The sequence below is a fragment of the Balaenoptera physalus genome, assembly GCF_965194825.1.
Source record: "Balaenoptera physalus genome assembly, chromosome: 16".
NCBI lineage: Eukaryota > Metazoa > Chordata > Mammalia > Artiodactyla > Balaenopteridae > Balaenoptera > Balaenoptera physalus.
Window position 1 is genome coordinate 85,814,536 of NC_138898.1, and position 1,969 is coordinate 85,816,504.

Consider the following 1,969-nt stretch of genomic DNA (forward strand, 5'->3'; position numbering starts at 1 on the left):
AGCGCTGCGTGCCGGGGACGGGGTAGCCTCCACGTCCGGGCGCCCCAGTTCCCTCTGGCCGTTTTCACCCTTTCGTGCGGCCCCGCCGTCCGTGCCGCTAGGGGGCGCTCGCGGGATCCCGGGGGACCGTGCGCCACGTGGCCCGGAAACGCGCTGGACGCCTGCGCCGCGAAGCCCTGCGAGGTGGGCCGCAAGCTGGGCGCGCAGGGCAGCGCGGGCCGCTGAGGGAGGCTGCGCCCGAGTGGGAGCCAGGAGGGGCCCGGCGGGCGGCGCGGGGCCTTGACCTGCCCTCCCCCTGGACGCGGCATGTTGCCCTGGACCCCCCGGCGGTGGGGCGCGGACGAGGAGCAGGCGCCCGAGAAACAAGGCCCCTCGGCGGGCAGCGACCCCGGCCAGGCCTGGGACTCTGGAGAGGAAGCCCTGCGGGAGCCAAGAACAACCCCACAGGACAGGTGGGCTCTGCCGGCGGCACTTGGGCGAAACCCGACGGGGGCCCACAGTGTGAGAAGATCTCAGTTGTCCCTAGCGAAGAAAGGGTATGATCAGTCTCCCCGCACCGGGCACCCTTGGCCCTGCCTTGGAAGTATTCAGACTTGGAGCGGGGAGGTGATTGCGGGAGGCTGTGACCGAAGCATCTCAGTACCGCCCTCTCCCAGTCCTCAGCCCTGGTCCCGAAGGCCTTCCTGGACCCGGAAAGAGCAGCTGCTGCCTCAGCCGCCCCCAGGCCTGGCTGCCGAGCGGTCCCCGGGAACCCCAGGTAGGTACAGGGTCTTGCCGTCTTTACCCCCAAGACCCTTTTACCGACTCCTGAGCCGATTTTAATCTCTTCAAGTCCAACCCCGCCCCCCAGTTCCCCTCTCCCCCGAGATGACCTGGGAGGTGGCCCCGTCAAGGATGACCCTGCTGGCGCCACGGAACCCCAACTGTGAGGCTAAACCGGGACCTCGGCTGGCGTGGGTGAGTTGGGGGTACCTGTGGCACCAGCCTCGGGTGGGGCAGGGATGCCTTGGGAGGCGGCTGAAGCTCCAGGAGTCTTTCCTGTCCCTCCACAGGGGCTCAGCTGTGAGTCAGGCACCTCGTTCTCATGCCGGACCTTGCGCCATCCCTCATTCTGCCCTCTGTACGAGGCAGCCTCAGGCAGAGGCCTCAGGCCCAGTCTAGCAGGACATCAGAGTGGAGAGCAGGCGCCCAGGGATGCAGGTACGGCCTTTGGTCCCCTCAGGCTCCGCGGAGAACCAGTGCGGCGCTTGCCACCCTAGCAGCTTCTCCTCCCCAGGGTTCCCGGTGATGTGCTGTGAAGATGTCTTTCTTTCTGACCCTCTGCTGCCCCGTGGGCAGCGTGCTCCCCTGTACGTGTCTCAGGCCCGTCAGCAGGTGAGCACTCTTCCTGCCCTGGCCTCACCCCAGCCTTCACGCAGGGCTTGGGAGGAGCCACTTGCCTCTCCTCTCTCCTCAGGTGATGGGCTCTCTGAAGCTGCTGCTCCCACCCCCAGTCATGTCCCCCAGGGTCCTCCCCACTCCATCCTCTGGCTGCTCCACCGCCTGGCTCAGTGGGCCTGAGCTGATCGCCCTCACTGGCCTCCTGCAGATGAGCCAGGGGGAGCCAAGACCCAGCTCCCCGGGGGCTCCCATGCCCCCTGCTGGCCCCCCAGACCCTGCCTCTGACCACCCAGGTGCCAGTGGTGGCCAGAGCTGTTCTCACTGCACGGACCCATCTCTCCCACGGGCCCCAGACAGCCAAGGTCCATAGCCCCTCTTGGGGAGAGTGGGCCCCCTACTTCCCCAGGCAGGTTCTGTTGACAATAAAACAGTATTGGTTTGCGAACAGGCTCCTTGTGGCAGATAGCAGAGTGGGGCGTGGAGGCAGGGATGGGGTCTCTTCTTCCACCACGGCTTTGGCTGCTCTCCCCTCAGATTCTTGTTACTCATTCCCTCTACAGTCGGGCAGGGGAATCCATGGACCTAAGAC

At 66.5% G+C, this 1,969-nt stretch overlaps 1 protein-coding gene across 4 annotated transcripts; it reads left to right on the top strand.

The window, feature by feature from the left end:
- The first annotated feature begins 99 nt into the window (after positions 1–99).
- Positions 100–1,825, top strand: SAP25 (Sin3A associated protein 25). 4 transcript variants are annotated; one of them, XM_082430744.1, is made up of 6 exons: positions 100–536; positions 657–757; positions 833–957; positions 1,053–1,200; positions 1,277–1,374; positions 1,457–1,825. In XM_082430744.1, the coding sequence occupies exons 1-6, from the start codon at positions 307–309 to the stop codon at positions 1,748–1,750; spliced, it is 996 nt and encodes a 331-aa protein (XP_082286870.1). In that variant the 5' UTR covers positions 100–306; the 3' UTR covers positions 1,751–1,825. The 4 variants fall into 4 exon arrangements, with proteins under 4 accessions (XP_082286870.1, XP_082286871.1, XP_082286872.1 ...); XM_082430745.1 differs by having other exon boundaries at positions 851–957; XM_082430746.1 differs by having other exon boundaries at positions 100–452.
- The last annotated feature ends 144 nt before the right edge of the window (positions 1,826–1,969 follow it).

Excerpts from the sequence above, each read along its gene's own strand:
- SAP25 (XM_082430744.1), top strand. The coding sequence starts at position 307 with ATGTTGCCCTGGACCCCCCGGCGGTGGGGCGCGGACGAGGAGCAGGCG. Across the intron at positions 537-656 it reads TTGTCCCTAGCGAAGAAAGG|TCCTCAGCCCTGGTCCCGAA; the intron begins GTATGATCAGTC and ends GCCCTCTCCCAG. Across the intron at positions 1,375-1,456 it reads TGTCTCAGGCCCGTCAGCAG|GTGATGGGCTCTCTGAAGCT; the intron begins GTGAGCACTCTT and ends CTCTCTCCTCAG.